The 16,944-nt window shown below is 32.0% G+C and overlaps 1 protein-coding gene across 1 annotated transcript; it reads right to left on the reverse strand.

The window, feature by feature from the left end:
• Positions 1-5,077: 5,077 nt before the first annotated feature.
• Positions 5,078-7,526, reverse strand: LOC148193296 (uncharacterized). Its single transcript, XM_088098917.1, has 2 exons — positions 6,191-7,526; positions 5,078-5,365 (listed from the first exon to the last, which is right to left on the reverse strand). Exon 1 carries the CDS (start codon positions 7,524-7,526, stop codon positions 6,219-6,221), a length of 1,308 nt encoding a protein of 435 aa, XP_087955043.1. The 3' UTR covers positions 5,078-5,365; positions 6,191-6,218.
• Between the last annotated feature and the right edge of the window lie 9,418 nt (positions 7,527-16,944).

Consider the following 16,944-nt stretch of genomic DNA (forward strand, 5'->3'; position numbering starts at 1 on the left):
CCCAATTCTCACGTACCCATAGGGTCAAGTCCTAGAAAAATTATAAAGAAAATATTGCATGACAATGCATTTGTCAGGTCTCAATCATGTTTGTATCGGGGTCCAAATATGTTAGGAAAATGGAGAAAAAAATACACAAACTTTTGCTCAGGACATGAAAATAATTGAAATCGCTTTCCAATTTGTTATCATTATAATTAATATATTATATTATTGTATTATTTATTTTGGTGAAAATTGATTAAGTAATTTATTAAAAAATAGATAAATATTATGAATCTAGTGACCACCTCAATTATTTGTTTGAGTGGAATGAAAATATTATATAAAATCTATTCAATTTATAGAAACTAAACACTTTGATTAAAAAACATATTTTGAGAAACACCATGATATATTAATAATTTTTTTTAATAATTTTTACTAATAGATTATATATATTATTATTTTATTAGTTTGTATATTTGAAACAGATCAATTATAAATCATCACATAAATTATTATAAAAAATATTGTTAAAAAAAGTTGTTAAAAAACATTTTTCTTCTGAAAAATAATTATGTTGATATTACATAAATTTGACTTCAACAAACATAAAGAAGAAGTTTCAGTGTATTTTATTATTTAGTTTTGAAAAAGAAGGGATGAAACTAAAATAGTAATACTAGAAAAACAGTTTGCGAAAATTTTGAATGTTACCACATAAAAAAAATTCGAAAATATATAACTTATATTAACAACACGAAATAAACGTGGAACATTTGCTAACAATTCAAAAAACAATAAATAAATAAATTGGGCATATAGATGTCTGTTAGGAGGGATCCCGACGTCTATAATATTATAGACGTCGGAGCCCCTCCTAAGAAACATCTATATGTCTGATAGGTAGATGAAAAGTTCTTTCTTTTTCGCCTTATAGACGTCTGATCTCGCCACCCAGACGTCTATAAACGATTATAGACGTCGGTGTCACTCCTAACAGACGTGTATATGTTTGACGGGTAGATGAAAAGTTCTTTTTTTTCCGCCATATCGACGTCGGATCCCGCCATCTAACGTCTAAATGGCCTGACAGGATAGGTGAAAAGTTTTTTTGGACGTCATATTAGTTAGGGCCCCGACATCTAGGCGAGAATAGACATCGGTTCCCTAGGTGTCCGACGTCTTGTTTGCTATTAAATCAGAAATCAGAAAACTTAGATTGAGGTTTGAAACAGTACTTAGACTTATCCGCACCTATAGGCTCAACCTCTTCTACCACAGGTACATGTTCGTCCCTTGAATGACCAGCCTTTTTCATTCTTTCTCAGTCCCATATAGTGTAGGACAAGTTTCTCAATCATGTTTTTCTTTGAGTAGCCCAAAGTTACTTCAATTGTGACATCAACTCCATGATGTCTCAATATCATGCTAATGAAAACAGCATATGGAAGGTGATACATCTGTTGTATGGTGATCTTGGTCATATGATCATTCATCATAGAAATCTAGTTTGTGGGAACTTTAGCCAACAAAGCATGTAACAGATACACATCTTTAATGGTGAGTTGTGAATGAGTTCCACCTCTAGGTAGCAGAATCCAAGCTATAACAAGTTCATAAAAATGCTAATCCCTTTTCAAACCATCAACCCTAAAGAGAGTGTAATCTCTTGGTTCTTCAAGAAACCTTACACAATCTTTGTAAATTGCAATTTTGTTGATTCTAGACATCCCCAAGCGAGACTTAATCCCACCATGATGAAAGCCTGCAACTGTCTTCCATATAGCTTCATCAATGCAGACATCCACACCTTTCACCCGAGAAAGAATACAGTTACCTTCAACCTTCAGATTTGCATACAACACGTTCACCAAGTTTGAGTAGTAGTCACCACCCAACTTAACAAACTTAGCCAGACCTTGATAAATCAGCCACTCATGAAATATAAATCCTTCATTGCGGAAGAAAAGAAGATTAAAAAACTTATGCTTGATGACTTCTTTGAATCCCCAGAAGCATACGAAGTAACTTCGCACTTCCTCATCACTAATCCAACCAATGGGATTTGCTTGCCTTTCAACCGGTGATGACTGTTTTCCACAGCGAGTAGATGAAGAAGCCATCACAGATTCAGAGTTCACATAGATATTTGTGCACATATAAGGTTTTAGAGGCAAAGTAATGAAACAGTGCGACTCATGAACTCATGAATCAGTTTTTATAAAAGACCTGATTTATTAAGTTTAGAGAAGGCCATTTTGAATTTGTGAAAATTTGAAAAGCTCAGTTCAACAATTTAATTGATTTCATTAGATTTTGAATTGATTAAGCTTAAACCAATCTCAAACTTTTGAAAACAGATAAGCGCTAAGAAAACATTAATCGATTACATTACTAATATAATCGGTTAAAATTCGGGAAAATATTTTTCAATCAATTTCAATACAAGCAAACACATATCATTCACATACATCAGTAAAAATGTTGCAAATTAAGAATGATGCATGAATTACAAACATAAACTAGAGTTACCACATTTAATACTCAAGAGGTTAATGATTTTTCCTTCGTGATCCTTCCTTGAGTCTTTGTCTGCCACCATTTCAATTTATTTTTCTGCAAAATCATCATATGGTTTGGAAGCACGTATCCAGATAAACTTGGGGCCTTTTCTGTTAGTAACAGTAGTTGGTTCTTTGGGAATCCATTTAAACTTTCCCTTTGGAACAACAACTTTCCTGTAATAACAAGATCTAATAGTGTGACCAATATTATTGCAATAGAAACAGGTAACAGTAGAAGGTTTACTCAAATCAGTAAATTACTTTGAGTTAATTCTTTCACTTTTAGCATTGTAACCTATTCCTTGCTTGTTAATTACCCTTCTTTGAAATCCTAGAACAACTTCTAAGTTTGATATACCAAGAGTAAATTTTGATAATGTGCTTGCTAGGTACTTGATATTTTCTAAGTATGCAGGACAATCTTTACAATCTTTTTCAACAATTTTATTTTTAGATCTAGCATTCTCAGCAGATTGTAGAGAAGCAATAAGATCAATTTTCAATTTATCATTTTCTTCAACAAGGTTATCAATTCTATATTCATAATCTTTTCTTTCACTGTTTAATCAATTAACCTTGTATTTAAGCTTCATTGCCTTTGCATGGAGTTCTTGAGAAGCATCCAACAATTGATAATACCTGTCTTCAATTGGTTCATCTTCAAATATGTTGCCACTGCTTTTAGAACGAACAGATCCAGCCATGAGACACAAATTTGTCTCCTCCTCTAGACTTTGATTGTCTTCATCACTAGATGTACCTTCAGAATCACTATCTTCCCATGCAATATAAGATCTTCTTTGCTTCCTGTCTTGATTGAGCTTTTCCTCAATTTTCTGCTTCTACTTTAAGGTTGAACAATGGGATTAGCAGTCTTTCCTCTTCTTTTGCTTCCTTTTGAATTTCCTACAAAAATCAGATGCATTGTTTCTAGATTTCATGAACTTAGTAAATTTCTTTACCATCATGTTAAGCACTTCCTTTTCTAGTACTTCTGCATCAGAATAAGCATTTGTATCATTTCTTCATGAGGCTTTCTTGCTGGAAATCTTGACAGCTACGGAATGCTTCTGAACAGTTTCTTCTTCCTCTATCACTCTTCTAAGCTCCAATTCATGCTCCTTAAGTTTGTCAAATAGTGTAGCCATGTTCATGGAAGTCAAATCCCTTGATTCAAATATGGCAGTTGTTGATAAGGGGAGCACTGTGATAGCTGAACTCAATCCCTGTAATGTTGTTTTTGATGATGACAACACATTAATAGCAACAACACATGAATATTGTAATGTCACAATAGAAAAGTGTTTTTGTGTTGTGTTATACATATGTGAATTTGTACATGCTTACTATGATAAATGCATATACTATGACCAATGCATATGTTAGACATACTATGTGAATCATGCATACTCTTGTGATTATGATGTGATTATATTTGTGTATGCACATTGTATGTTTATGTGTATTTAAAACCAGAAGCACAAAAGCATATTTGCATGACAGAATCGATTACAATATTATAGACAGCTTATGTTTTGAATTGTGGCAAAACAACTAGTTTGAATCGATTACATTAGGTATTGAATCGATTAAAACTCGCATGTTGTTGCAAGAAACATATATAAACATTTTTGTTGTTGTCATCATCAAAAACAAATTACACAGGGATTGAGTTTACATTGCTCTCCTATCAACACTTATGGTGTCTAATAATATATCTTTTGAAACAATATTTTATTATATTATTTTATTTAATATTATTTTATACAACACTACTAATTGGATTTATATTTTTTATAAACAGCTGAAGTTAGGAGTTTCAACAACTTATTCACATTCATTTGAGTCATTCTTCACATGGTTAAATTTCATTCACTGTGAAAGAAAACGACATATATCTGTTTACCATAATATAAGTTCGACGTACCAAAGAGTTTGAGTGCACCACATTTTTACATAATTATAAAATGCTTTATTGGATATTTGTTCACATTGAGAAGATCAAAGGATTCACCTTTTAGGGGGAACAAGACTTTCTCTTTTACATTTATAATTTGTTAAAGATTACTACAAATTTACACTATCCCAACAATCTTTTTTATAACATCCACTTTGCAATAGTATTTAAATTATAATTATCTTAATATACTTATTATTAATTTGTTGTTATAAATATTCAAATTTCATATTAAATATAACATCTTTTCTTGTTGAAAGAATTGTATGCATAATACGGACAAATATGTCAATGACAAGATGACAAGTCCGTCCATCGTATCATGCATGTAATCGATCCTACTTTTTATTCGTGACCACAAAATTTAAACGTGACTAAAAGAGAAGATTCTAAACATTAAATTTCGAAGACTTCATTTAATCTAATAATAAAACCACAATTATTAGTACATAAGAAGTCGGACTAAATATAAACTACCATTTTATTATCTGTGTAAATGAAATTAGTATTATTGAAAAGACTCTAAAAATATATTAATTGTAGAATTGATCTAGAAAATATACAAAGGGCAAGAGAGAAAGCATTCTTTTTTATTTATTATTAAGTTTGCTTCACAACCAAAATGCATTCATGTGATGTTCAATTAGAGAAAGCAAAGAAGTGCCTTACAACTGTATAAAAATACAATAATAATGGATGAACAATACAAACGAAAAAGAAAAGGATTGACACACGTCTTTCTTCTTATGAGACAAAACGCTCGGAAACTTTGCTTCCGTTGTTTTCCTTGTGGGAATGCAAAATGCATCTTCTTTCTATCAACAACGTTCTTTATTGGCACATATTCTTCATAAATAACCTACAAAGTACATGCACATGGTTAGCATAATAGTCTACAGTCCCTTTCACTGGTTATTCCTTCAATAATGTCAAGAAATACTTCTCCCTCGTATACTAATGCAGGCAAAACGGTTGTTATTTAGATTATTAATATACTTTTTTTCCCCTTTGGTTTTGGATTTTTATCCTTAAAATATGTATGTACACGAAGAAGAAAAAAAAATCTCCAACACTCTTTAGATATCTAAATAAAGAAAAAAGAAAGAGAAATATGTATGTAATATAATTAATAATATTATGTGTGAGAAAAAAAATGAAAAGTGTTGATAGAGTATTTATAACTATATACGCAAAAGGTTACATGTAAGTAAAAAGTATACGATACTGTATACGGTGTTAAATTCGAGTAAGAAATTGTAGTACTATCGCGGTTATACCCTTGAAAAAGGTAAGTCGCCATGAAAGCTTTGAAAAAGATAAAAGGTTAACATCTTTTAAGAATAATAAAAGTACGCTTAAAATAATATGCTTAATTTGTTTCTAATAAACTTGAAATAAACAAAAAAAATTCCTTAAACTTCTCAAAAATTTAATTATAAAAATGGAAGTTGAAACCATGATTCCTATGGTCAACAACCAAAATTTAAAAAGAAAATGAAAGTTTTGTTCGATCGAAACAAAAAAGAGTGTTGACGCACATACTTCGGATAATTAGTTTACTTTGTAAACTGCAACTTAGGCCGAACATTACCCTTATAGCTTGCACGTGATTGCATGTAAAGAGAGTTTTAACGTAAATATTACATGATTATTACGATAATGTAGGTTTTGTGTAGAAGATTACCACGAGGAACACTATGCAAAAGCACTATCTAGTAGTGATATGGAGGAGGCGGGGATGCGTAGATGTAGTGTGGTGGAGGTGGTGAATGAACAGGAGGAGGAGGAGACTTATACTTGTAAACTGGGGGTGGAGGGGATTTGTATTTGTAAACTGGGGGTGGTGGAGAGGGGTACTTGTACGGTGGCGGTGGAGGAGATGGGTACTTGTATGGTGGTGGAGGTGATTTGTACTTGTAAACTGGCGGTGGAGGTGATTTGTATTTGTAGACTGGGGGTGGAGGAGATGGGTACTTGTATGGTGGTGGTGGTGGAGAAGGATACTTGTAGGGTGGAGGTGGAGACTTATACTTGTAAACCGGTGGTGGTGGAGACTTGTATTTATAAACCGGTGGTGGTGGAGACTTGTACTTGTAAACCGGTGGTGGTGGAGACTTGTATTTATAAACCGGTGGTGGTGGAGACTTGTACTTGTAAACCGGTGGTGGTGGAGACTTGTACTTGTAAACCGGTGGTGGTGGAGACTTGTACTTATAAACCGGTGGTGGAGGAGAAGGGTATTTGTACGGGGGAGGTGGAGGAGATGGGTATTTGTAGGGAGGAGGGGGAGACTTGTACTTGTAAACTGGAGGAGGAGGGGACTTGTATTTGTATACTGGTGGGGGAGGAGAAGGGTACTTGTATGGAGGTGGTGGAGGAGATGGGTACTTGTAAGGAGGAGGAGGAGACTTGTATTTGTAAACTGGGGGTGGTGGAGAGGGGTACTTGTACGGTGGAGGAGGAGGAGATGGGTACTTGTATGGAGGAGGAGGGGACTTGTACTTGTAAACTGGTGGTGGTGGAGAGTGGTAGTAGTAGGGTGGAGGAGGTGAGTGCTTTGGTGGTGGAGGAGAGTGGTAATAGTAGGGTGGAGGAGGAGAGTGCTTTGGTGGAGGAGGAGAGTGGTAGTAATAGGGAGGAGGAGGAGAGTGTTTAGGTGGAGGTGGAGAATGGTAGTAATAAGGAGGAGGAGGTGAGTGTTTTGGGGGAGGTGGAGAGTGGTAGTAGTAGGGAGGAGGAGGAGAGTGCTTTGGTGGTGGTGGAGAATGGTAGTAGTATGGGGGAGGAGGCGAATGCTTTGGTGGTGGTGGAGAGTGGTAATAGTATGGAGGAGGAGGAGAGTGTTTTGGTGGTGGAGGGGAGTGGTAGTAGTAAGGCTTTGGCGGTGGTGGAGGAGAGGAGTAGATGTAGTTGTCAGCCAATGTTTGAGATGAGAAGGTGAGGGATATTAAGGTTAATGCAAGAGTGGTGAGAGTGAGAGAGGCCATTGGAGACCCCATGTTGGGTTTTTGTGTTGCCATTAGGAAAGGTAGCGATACCCTTTATATAGCTTACTTTTTTACCTATTTATCCAACTAATTTATCTTGGTTTAGATTTTATCTCTTACAACAATGTGAATCTATTAAAAACTAACTTCAATTTGAGTTTCAGGACTAATGCAATCAATCCAAGTTGCCACGCGGGTTTGGATTTGATAGAGACAGCTGGCTGTATGAAAATAATTATAAAGAAGCAATTAAAATAACTAACCAATTACTTCAAAATGTTGACCGTGCCCTTATTTTCTTTATAAGAAGAAGACACCAACCATCCTTTCAATTTTTTTTTCCATTGCTCAATTTTCAAAATAAATACAGTTAATAATCGCATTGTCCCTGTCAATTATTTGATGTAATTAATTTGTCACGTCTCTTAATTTTTAAAAGTTTTATTTTTTTACAGAAACATTTGAAGCTCTATGCATGGTGACGATTAAGGTCATTTAATATCTTGTAGTACTTCTCTGGGACCATGTGTGTAATGATGAAGGTGGAATCTTTTATCTTTTTCACTCTTATTGTGGAGGCCAAAAGGAATATTTACGTATTGCATGGTATCGCTTTCCCTATCAGATGAATTAAAGGCATATCAAGAAAAATTCAGTCTGAAAACTCTTTTACTTTTTTGCCTTTTAGCATTTTACTGCCTAAAGTACACAACTGTTGAATGCGATACGTCAACTTAAGAACTTGTCCATGAATTCCTATTAATATTCTCTTTCTTAATAATTCATATCAAGAGAAAAATTATAAAATTCTCAGCACGTTCATGAATGATGGAACTATATATAAAATATAATACAATAAAAAATTATTGAGTATATTTTGTACAATTGAATCTGTTATATATATATATATATATGGAAACAATAACATGATACAAAAATGTTGAATTATTTGTTGCATTTCCGAATATGTGTGAGTATCATGACACCATTTTCTAATATTTTTAATTTACACTATAAAATATTTTAACTAAATTTGTTTTTATACTTTTATCTAAAAAATTCAAATCAAATATAGCCATGGCTTACAAATTTCTTTGATTTTTTTTCTACAACTATTGCATTCATGATAAATTACGTTTCATTAAATAATGGTCAAACATTGCATGTTGGGAGGGGCAAATGATACATTGACCCTTGACCCGCATTCGGTGTTCTTCATTAATTTTTCAGTAAATATTAACTTTACCAGATAACTTATTTTATCTTCCTCTTTTTCTTTATGTTTATTTTTTTCCCTTTCTTATAATAAGGATTATGGAAAATTAAAAAAATGAAAATTAATGTTGTGTCCCTATGAGTAGATGCTAGGTCACATATAGTGTATTATTTGTTCCAGCCACTACCATATCTCAAAACCAATAAAATATGCAAAAAATAATAGTCAACAAACACGTACCTATGTTTCTACACAAAACTAACTTAAGATGAATCATTTTAGAAAAATGTGGAATAATAAACAAAATAGTTATCACTTTGTCAATGTAGTATAACATTTTAAAATGCCTATGATATGAGTGCATTTTTTCTACCATGTAATGAAAGATTTTGTACTTTAAGAATTAAGATTAAAATTTAAAAAACTGCAGAAAGTAAATTAAAAATTGATTGATTTTGAAAAGCATGGAAAGTAGAGTGTGATTGGTTACTACTTTATAATGGATTGTGACGATAATGAAAACATTTTAACGGAAAGAAAATGTGTAGCTTTTGTTCATGTCAAATTCTCATCTGCTTCATGCTTTTTGACTGTATAGTTTATACCTGAAACTGGGACAGGAAAAGCACTTTCTCAAAAGTTTCACAATCATTAGATCACATTTCGGTTATTTCTTAATCCAACCCAATCAATTTTTCTTTACTTTTTACATCTACATCAAAATCTAGGACAAATTATATACTACTGCCTGAAATCTTGAATGAGATTAAAATTAAAGAAACTCGTCAAAGGTAAAGATCTTTTGTTAATCTTTTTATATATTAGATTTAAAATTTTATGTTTTTTAATTAATTTTTCTCGTGTAATTTTTTAGGTGATGTTGTTATTATATATGCTTATACAATACAAAAAGTGGTTTTTAATTTTAATTAAAATTAAATAATATTGATAACTTTTTATGTAATTACGTATCTCGATCAAGGTATTGTCATCAGTCATATAATTGATGTAGATGATCATGACACTTCATTGCTATACAACTTGTTTTTAATAAAAATAATAACTTTTTTGCAATAATCATTAATATCATTTTATATAGGTTTAATAGGTTCGGAGGTCCTTATATTTGCGGGTTCGTTTCAGTTGGGTCCTCCAATTTTTAAAGTGATCAATTGGGTCCCTAATTTGGTAAATGTGATTCAATAATAGGATCTCCGTTAAATGTAGTTAACGTACGTTAACTTTGTTATGAAGTAGAAGCTGAGGCATCCAGGTGGCATCCTTCGTGGATTTTTATCATTTTTAGAAATTATTAACCAATGTTTCTCATTAATGTTCTGAAACTGGGAATCACCACCAAGGCAAGAGAAGCAACCAAGAACCCTACGGTGTTCAAGAATTTCCTGGTTTTGGTGACAGATAATGTTCAAGAGAAGCAACCAAGAACCATGAAGTTAACATCGCCGTCGCCACCGGAAAGCTTGTCCAGATCTGGCGCTCTCCGGCCTTCCGCCGCGAGTACTTCCCCTTCGAGCTGGTACGCACCTTCGCCGAGTTCGACGCGAAAGTAACCACCCTCGATTGGAGCCCGGACTCCAAGTACCTCATCGTCGGGTCCAAGGATTTAACCGCGAGAATCTTGTGCTTGAAGAAATTGAATAGTGGTGGAAAGAAAAAACCCTTTTTGCTCCTAGGGCACAGGGATTCGGTTGTAGGTTCGTTCTTCGGTGTCAATTCGAAAACTAGTAGAGTTTGTAAGGCTTATACGATTACTAGGGATTGTTACTTATTTAGCTGGGGTTTTACTTCTGATAGTGGTGGTGAGGCTGAGGGTTCGGAGCCGCCCTCGCCAGGGATGCCGGAGAGGGACGCGGAAAGGAAGCTGCTGGTGTGGGAGTGGCGTTCTGAGAGCTACATTTTGAAGCAGCAGGGTCATTACTTTGATGTTAACTGTGTGAATGGAAGGGAAAATAAAAATGATAAAAATCCACGAAGGATGCCACCTGGATGCCTCAGCTTCCACTTCATAACAAAGTTAACGTACGTTAACTACATTTAACGGAGATCCTATTATTGAATCACATTTACCAAATTAGGGACCCAATTGATCACTTTAAAAATTAGAGGACCCAACTGAAACGAACCTGCAAATATAGGGACCTCTGAACCTATTAAACATTTTATATATAATCATAAAACTTCATCAATTTTAAGATAAGTACGCAAGATAACAATTATGCCATTCAATTTACGAGATAATAAAAATAATAAAAAATGAAAACATGTAAATTTATAAAATATATTGATAAATAAAGGTTTTAGGTTATTATTTTTATAAAAAAAATGAAAAAATCGTAAGAAACTAAATTTAAACTTAACTCAACCTCACAAAATTAATTTATAAAGTAAAGTTTGTATTTTTTTTATATACTTTAAACTCATATTATCTTCCATTACACTCACATCACGTCTATACATACATATTATTATAAGAGAAACCAAAGAGAGAAAGAAATATCTCGCATTATGGCTGAAGTGAGAAAAAAAAAAGATGATCGCGGTATGCGAGAGAGGAGAGCTCGAAGCTCACTACTAGCCTTCTCTCATGCCGAAAAAAGGAGGAAGAGAAGATCAAAAGAAAAGTTTCATCTAAGGTAAGAAAAAACATTGAATCAACATCTATTATTGTGATTGATGAGTCTGATGAACATTAAACTGGTGGGGAAAAACTATAACCTTAAATAGGTAAGGGAAAAAGGAAAAATGGTAAAATTATAAGTTTTCCTAATAGATTACTAATCCTAAGTAGTAATCCTAATAGATCTAGTGCATTTAAAGATCCTAGCAATTCTAACTAACATCATTAGGCTCCCCTTAAGTTGGATTGTGTATGTTCACCAATCCAAGCTTAGGAACGATGAACTAGAAGCAAACGCGATGTGGTAGTTTCGTGAAAATGTCAATGAGTTGTTCTTTTGAACAAACAACATGGTAGTCGAGTTCTATGTGTTTAGCTCTTTCATGAAAGCTTTGATTGTGAGCAATATGTCTGGCTGACATATTGTCATAGTAAAGTGCAGCAGTGGTAGTGATCTCAACATTGAGATCTTGTAGGATGTAAGGAATCCATTGAATTTTGCATATTATAGCAGCTAGGGCTCTATATTCTGCTTCCTAGAAGACTTGGAAACAATAATTGCTTCTTAGATTTCCATGATATGAGAGAGGACCCTAGGAAGATGTAAAATCTTGTGATGGATCTTCTAGTATTATGACAAGTTGCTCAGTCTAAGTCACTAAAAGCCTTTATTTGGTAATGAGAGTCTGCAGCAAAGAAGAGGGCTTGTGAGGGGCTGGATTTCATATACCTAAGCATGTGCTGCAAAGCCCGATAATGATAATTAGTAGGAGATTGAACAAATTAAGTGAGAAGATTGATAGAAAAACATAAATCAAGTCTAGTATTAGTGAGATAAAGCAATTTCCCTATTAGTCTGTAATAGGAATTAGGATTAGCCAAGTAATTATCTGTTTTATACAAGGAACTTGTGTCGCTTAGAAAGGGGGTAGTGCAGGGCTTGCATCCCAATATTCCTATTTCTTCAAGAATGTCCAAAGCATATTTCCTCTAACATATGTGCATTCCCTTCTTAGACTTGGCCACTGATCAAAGCCTAAAAAGTATTTAAGCCTCCCTAGGTTCTTGATTCGGAAAGCATGATGAAGAAGGGCTTTTATGTGATCTATTTATGTAATGGAATCTCCTGCCAAAATAATATAATCTCCATACACAAGAATATTTGTGAAATTTGTGGATGTTTCTTAATAAAACATGAATGATAAAATTTAGATTGAGTGTAATCAACAGAGAGTAGAACAGATGATAGTTTATCAAACCATCTTCTACTAGCATGTTTCAACCCATATAGGGACTTAGTTAACCTACAAACTTGATCCTTTGCATGAATATTCAGTCCTGGTGGTGCTCCATATACACTTCTTCATTTAGGTCCCCATGTAGAAAAGCATTATCTACATCAAGGTAATGTAGATGCCAATTTTTTGAGGTAACAATGGCAAGTAGCATATTCTGACAGTGGTTAGTTTGGCAATAGGAGAAAAAGTATCCAGAAAATCTATATCTTCTTACTGTGTATAACCCTTAGCTACCAAGCAAGCCTTGTACCTTTCTATGGTGTCATCGGCTTTAAGTTCAACTTTTTACACCCATCTACAACCAATGGAGTTTTTTCCAGGAGGAAAATGAGTCAAGTATTAGGCGCCATTGTCTTGTAAATCTTTTAGTTCTTTATGCATTCTCATTCATGGTTTTCCTTGGCCTCATTATATGATTTAGGCTCACTATTGACAAAAATGGCCAATGTGTATTTTAGATGCTTCTCCGACAAAGAATCATATGACAAAACATTGGAAATAGGATAAGTTGTCTTGTAATTATTTTTAACATGTAAAGATCTGGATGAGGACTGATTAACCTAATGTATATAATCATTTAGCTATTTGGGGACCCTTCTAACTCTAATAGGTCTTTTGGAGTTGTGATCCTCTCTATCATCAGTAGGATGTGTACTAGTGTTAATGGTGGCGTCTTCACTATGATCAAGTCTTTGTTCAGTATCTCCATTTGCAAAGGAGTTTTGAACTCCATCACAGTTTTGACCATACCAAAAATCATTAGGCAAAACACTTTCAATTTCTTTCTCAGCATAGTTTGTCTCATTATTGTGTTGATTTTTATAAGGGAAAATGTTTTCAAAGATGACATTCCTGCTTAAAAATATTTCCCTAGTACTAACGTCGAGTATAATATATCATTTTACACCATTTCTATAGCCTAAGAATACATTTTTTCTAGCTCTAGAATCAAGTTTATTTCTATTGTGCTCTAAAGTGGAAGCAAAACATAGGCAACCAAAGGTTTTCAAATTTAGATAGGTGGGAGGAGTGTCATATATCAAATCATAATACGGGTCTTACCATTGAGGACATATGTGAGTAATCTATTTATCAAATAAATGGTATGAGAGACAACATAGAACCAATAGGATGTAGGTATATTAATGAGTTGTTCGATAACGAGTAGTATAAAAGGTCCAACAAAAAAAAACAAATCGACTCAAAGTTAATGGCACAATAAATCTAATAAATAAAAAATTTCACTAAAATAGATTTCAGATAACTTTGATATTATCTTAACTTTGATATTATCTTAAGAATTGTGATTTTTAAATTTAACTCAACCTTATAAAACTGACTTGTAAAATGAGATTGACACTCATTTATATATAAATTATTTTTATCTCTTGTCGATGTAAAATCTTCAACTCTAAAATAAATTTCATGACACACATATTAAACAACATTAAAATAAGATAAATATAGTATACTTTTCTATATAATTTGTCTATTTATCTTTTCATTATTTTTTAAAAAGTATATACATTAAAACGTGTTTAATGCTTTTGAATTATTTACTATCTTTGATGAAATAAATACAAGATTATGAATAAAGAAGATAGTGAAATGGGATTTAGAATTTTATTATAGTAAATTTTGTGTGTTCACAATGTCAAAATGGTGACGATAATATTTGAGACTGCGGAACAACTTAATAATTAGTAATTGCCACTACTTCAATTGCTGTTTTCATGCTTTTGGTTAGACATGCGGAAGAAAGTGACCAGCAAAAGTGAGAACAACATATTACTACAAAATTATTTGGAAATTTTGAAAATGTTTTTGTTCTAAAATTGAACTAAGCTTTCTACTTTCATTGTCCACTTGTCATGGGAATAAATTAAACAACAAAACTTGCACAAGTTATTGGTGTTATTCTTCAATTAAATTTAGAATTTTACTTAAATTATTCACATTTTATTAAATATACGTAGTATTAGGCGTGTTAACCGAATTAATTAACACAAAGTGAAAACTGATCCAAATAACTGAAAATTGAAAAGAAAAACTAAAAAAATTTTAGATTGATTTAGATTGTTGTTTCTAAAAAATTTTAGATTGATTAATCTTAACTTTTTGTTTTGTATTAATTGATGTTAGACTGTGAGAATCTATGCTCTTTAACTTTTAATGAAATTAAATATTTAATTTTATACAAAAATTAGGTTTATTGTTCAAAATATTTTTCACATCTTGATTAACATATTTTTTATTATTATATTTTAATTTAAAAGATTAAAAAAATCTTTAATAAAAGAAAAAAAATTAATTAAAAATTAAAAATCTTGAAAATATATTTAAATTAAACTGTACTTGATTTGATTTGATTCAGGTTTTGCTTTCTTTCAAACCAAAAGCAAATCAAACTACGTATCTTTTTTATATTTCGATATTTCGTTTAAATGTATTTTTAACTAAAAGTCAAACCAAATCAAACCATGAACACCCTTTTATTATGATAGAATTTTAAGAATATTGAAAAATAACATCAATAATGCTTATAATACTTTATCTAAGTTTTTTTCTTAAATAAAAGAAAAACTTTCTTAATTTATTATGCACATGAGAAATAACTCGTCTTACAAATCAGTTTACAAGATTAAATTGGGTTAAGATAAAAATTTTGCAAATGATAATAGTTTATTCTGTTTTATAACTTGATCATTAAGGTCGAGAAGTAAATAAGGACATGTTCAAAACACTTCTTAGGGCCTAAATATATTTTCTGTGTAAGCTTCTTGCATGCGCAAAATTTGATAGTGTAAATATATACAATTCGTTTATAAAGATATATCTTATAAACATCTCTCATATATTGATATAGGATATTTAAAGGAAAATGATAAGTTAGACACAATATTCTTAATAATATTTTCACTGTAAATATCACTATTTTATTGAACTTAGAATATATAATAATAAATAATAAATTAATTAAAAAGTAACATGTAAATTTATATTAAATTGTTTTAAAATTAAAAATACCTTGTATATTGAGTTGGTAGGATAATTAATGAACTGCATTAAATGATCATTAAATAAAATTGTCAGGAACAAAAAAACTGGAAATTGGTTGGTAGTTAGCATGTGTATTTGGACTACAATAATTGATATGTCTGTGGGAAGGGTATAGAACATATATAGGTGTGTGCTGTAATAAAACACAATCACAAAAATGGTGTGAACTGCGAGGGCATGTTGTTTTTAATTTATAGAGAGCAGAAACTTTATGCTAAAAATACGATGATGATAACGATAATGACGATGGAAATTTACTCTTTATTTTACATGCACTAAAAGGTTCATAAATGAGTTTCTATATTTGTTTTTTGCATAGCAAGTTTAGATATATTATGCTTTCTATCTAAGGAGGATCAATAATTTATGGTAGTTACTATTGTTTGATAGAGGCAGAAAGGATATAAATGTTACCAAAAGTTATTCAACTAGGGTCTATTTTTATTATATATATTAGTATATATGATTATCGATTTTGGAGAAATAGGTTTGGATATAGAACAAGTATCTAAGTTTCATGATAGAAATTTGTGTGCAATAACGAATTTTTTTTCAGTGTGTTATAAGGATTTTTTAATATAAATATATATTAAAATTATATATAGAGTAATCAAAAGTATAAATAACTTATCAATATTTTCTTGAATTTTGAAAATGACATTTAAAATATATGTATTTTTACTACACTTAATAATTTCACACGTTTAGTAAAACTATGATGAAATTTCATGTTTCAAAATAAACTGTATGATTATTGATCCTTAACCATGTTACTCGTGAAATTTAATATCAGAACAATATGTAAAACAAAAATTTTAAAATACTACAAAAGAATTTCCAATTAACTGGTCAAATATTTTTGTTAAGAGGGATTATATAGAATTCAAGTTATAAACTTGTATATATTTTAGGTATCACTTGTACTTCAGTAATGAAAATTATTATATTATGCATATAACAACAATTACTATTTCGTCAACGTCAAATTATAAGTGTATCAAAGCAGAAAAGGCCTTTAACATCATCTTTTAGACGTTCGATCCTCAAATATTCTACGTAAAAAATGATCAGTGATATTTTTGTAAATAAGTTAACATTGAAGACGTCCAACCTGGCTGGTCCCCGACGTCTGATAGGGCAAAAATACCAAAGGTCATTTTCTTTTGCAATGTAGACGTATGGGCCCCTAGGTCGAACCTCTGATGTCTCTATAGACGTCCGGACTCCTATGTCAGACGC

This window comes from Vigna umbellata, chromosome 9, assembly GCF_029865625.1.
Source record: "Vigna umbellata cultivar VRB3 chromosome 9, Vumbellata_1.0, whole genome shotgun sequence".
Taxonomy (NCBI): Eukaryota; Viridiplantae; Streptophyta; class Magnoliopsida; order Fabales; family Fabaceae; genus Vigna; species Vigna umbellata.